This window comes from Octopus bimaculoides, chromosome 21 (assembly GCF_001194135.2).
Source record: "Octopus bimaculoides isolate UCB-OBI-ISO-001 chromosome 21, ASM119413v2, whole genome shotgun sequence".
Classification (NCBI taxonomy): Eukaryota; Metazoa; Mollusca; class Cephalopoda; order Octopoda; family Octopodidae; genus Octopus; species Octopus bimaculoides.
Window position 1 is genome coordinate 15,474,258 of NC_069001.1, and position 3,384 is coordinate 15,477,641.

Sequence of the window (3,384 nt, forward strand, 5' to 3'; positions counted from 1 at the left end):
GCGTGACACAGTGTGACAAGGCTGACCCTTTGAATTACAGGCACAACAGAAACAGGAAGTAAGAGTGAGAGAAAGTCGTGGTGAAAGAGTACAGCAGGGTTCACCACCAACCCCTGCCGGAGCCTTGTGGAACTTTAGGTGTTTTCGCTCAATAAACACTCACAACATCCGGTCTAGGAATCGAAACCGTGATCCTATGACTGCGAGTCCGCTGCCCTAACCACTGGGCCATTGTGCCTCCACTAACTGAGACTATAGATATTATCCAACCATCTTGTTCTTCATCTACTCCCAGGTCTCCTGCTGGTCAGCTTGGCCTGAAGAATTCATCAGGTGATTCCTAACTGTAACATTCTAATCATGTCCATAGTACCAGAGCTGTGAAAAGCAGCAGCAGCTTGATAAAACAAGACTCCCTCATCTCTGAGCTACACACTCATGAAACTGAAATATTAAATCTTTCATTCATCACAGCAATTAAATTTAAAGAATTCTCTTCTGATGCATACAGTAACCCAGTACTGCATCTAGAGAAGATGCCACATGACTGGTGTTGTAAAACATTACTAAAAGATCATCTTGGAGGGCATCTAGACATAAGACATTGCTTCAAAACGTCACAATCAACCCATGCCAGCATGGAAAAGCAGATGCAAAACAATGATAATGTTGATATGTAACACTAGGTTACCATATACCTAATATAGTCCTGTTTCTAAAAAGTGTAGAGGAAACACCCCCCCCCACACACACATGCATACACACACACACACACTTTAGCACTGCCATCTGACCCTTGGGTACATTTAGCAGAATTTGTTGTTGTTTACAAGCATGTGGACCAGATGCATGGGAGCCTTTCGTATGTGTGTGTGTTTGTGATTGTCCCCCACTGCCACTTGACAACCAGTGTTAGTTTGTTTGTGTCCCCATAATTTAGGGGTTCAGCAAAAGAGAATGACAGAATAATTACAAGCTTAAAAAGAAAAAACTAAATACTGGGGTCAATTTGTTCAACTAAAACCCTTCGAGGTTGTGCCACAGCATGACTGTAGTCCAATGGCTGAAATAAATAAAAATAAAAATACAAGACACAAATTTGATGGTGTCAGAATGGTTTTTATTTCAACTGATCCAATATAACAAACATTGAAATCAGTTTAATCTGCTTAACAGTCTCCTTCCATTGTAACAACAGGTTGTGAGTGCATATAAAATGGTCCCTGTTGTTGATACAAACGCAGTTTCAGGTAATTCGGCGAACCGAATATCTCCTCGGTGCAGCTGTTCTGTAGCAAAGTCTCGACTACTTTGTATTTCAGTCGCTTGTCTTCTGCAGATGTTTCAGTCGTTCGGTCTAGCAGGTACTCTATGAAAGTCGGATGGTGTACCATCAGTTGTAAAGCCCAGCTTTGGTTGGCTAACGACACATATATACTTTTGGAGGCCAGTCGGATGTTAGGGAATGGTTGTTGGCAGATCGAGAAGATTAAATTAAAAGGGCTGCTGGAGATTAAGCTGAACCAATGCTGTGTGAGGGCAAGCATTTCATCATTTTGGTCTTCAGCCTAAAAGTTAACAAAAACATCAAATATGTTAGATACTGATTCTCATTTGGAATATCTCAAAGAATGCATGTAAAGCTAAACATAATAGTTGTTGGCACTCCGTCGCTTACGACGTCGATTGTTCCAGTTGATCCGATCAACGGAACAGCCTGCTCTTGAAATTAACGTGCAAGTGGCTGAGCACTCCACAGACACGTGTACCCTTAACGTAGTTCTCGGGGATATTCAGCGTGACACAGTGTGACAAGGCTGACCCTTTGAATTACAGGCACAACAGAAACAGGAAGTAAGAGTGAGAGAAAGTTGTGGTGGAAGAGTACAACAGGGTTCGCCACCATCTCCTGCTGGAGCCTCGTGGAGCTTTAGGTGTTTTCGCTCAATAAACACTCACAACGCCCGGTCTGGAAATTGAAACCACCATCCTATAACCGCGAGTCCGCTGCCCTAACCACTGGGCCATTGCGCCTCCACAAACATAATAGTATGTTGATAGAAAAAGGTGAAGGCAGCCTAAGAGGCATTTTCTATCCAAAAGGGATTTTCCAGCCTTATACTTACATGCTGTTATGTATAGCTCTATCTGTGCACTTCGAGATATTTCAAAAAATACTTATTCACATTCTCTCAAAAGTTTATAAAATTCTTAAGTTATGTACATTTAAAGAACAAAATCACTTGATATAAATTATAAAATTGAAATATATATTTATTTTAAAAAAAGCACCACGTTTTGGATGAAGCTGACTTTTACATTAATTGTTCATATTTTAGCTAAGTCAATTGATACTTGGCCTGTCGTTAGGTTTTCTTGTAAATATTCATACACAGACTTATATACATACACACACATATATACATACGTATATAACACACATATTCATGCATAACACACATACATATATAACACATACATATATATACATACAGGCTAGCATATACAAGCATATATATGGGAGTGGTATATCTCTATCAATTGATGATGAGGTCTCAGTTGTTTCATCTACCGAATTACCTATTCCTGGTTTAATGTGTAACTGGCTGAGTATTCCACAGACATGTAACCTTTGAATCAGTGTGACAATAAGTGACAAGGTTCTACTTTTTAAAATACAAGGACAACCCACTTGATAAGCTTTTAAAGCATGTGAGCCTGTGTGTGTATATATATATACACACACACACACACACACAGAGGCACAGGTATGGCTGTGTGGTAACAAGTCCACTTCCTAGCCACAGTATTCTGGGTTCAATCCCACTGCATGGCACCTTGGTTGCCTTCTACTATAGCCTTGGGCCAACCAAAGCCTTGTGAATGGATTTCTTAGATGGAAACTGAAAGAAAACACAGTTAGTTCAGGGTTATCTCACTTTTCCTACTGAGGAAGCCACGTAGCAAGCCCCAAATGCATCTAAGGACCCAACAGAGGACATCACTGAGGTGAATGTTGTATTTACACCTTTTACTTCTCCACAGAAGACCAGTCTCCACAGCAGAAGTGTTAAGGTCACCTCGGCCCCTGGTGAAGAAGATTCACCTACAAGAATCATGTACTGAGTGCAGTTCCCTTGCATGCCAGCTCTGGTTAAGCTGTCCAACTCATGCCAGCATGGAAAACAGACATTAAAGGATGACGATGATGATGAAATGCAGCGAAATTGCCTATAGATGTTAAAATACATCACAAACACATTTGAAATAATGTAAAGTATATATATATATATAAACCCCTTCAGGTAGATGGCCCTGCTCAGTATGTAGAAAAGGAGTAGGTAGTAACTCTATAAGATGTACCCGGTGCAAGCTATGGACACA

General features: G+C 40.6%; 1 protein-coding gene across 1 annotated transcript in view; it reads right to left on the reverse strand.

The window, feature by feature from the left end:
• Positions 1 to 1,098: 1,098 nt before the first annotated feature.
• The window catches only part of LOC106884221 (26S proteasome non-ATPase regulatory subunit 5), a 45,442-nt gene continuing 43,156 nt past the window's right edge, over positions 1,099 to 3,384 (reverse strand). Inside the window, exon 8 of the mRNA XM_052975306.1 lies at positions 1,099 to 1,568. Coding sequence (XP_052831266.1) covers positions 1,170 to 1,568 — 399 coding nt within the window. The 3' untranslated portion in view covers positions 1,099 to 1,169. The remainder of the gene's footprint in view (positions 1,569 to 3,384) is intronic.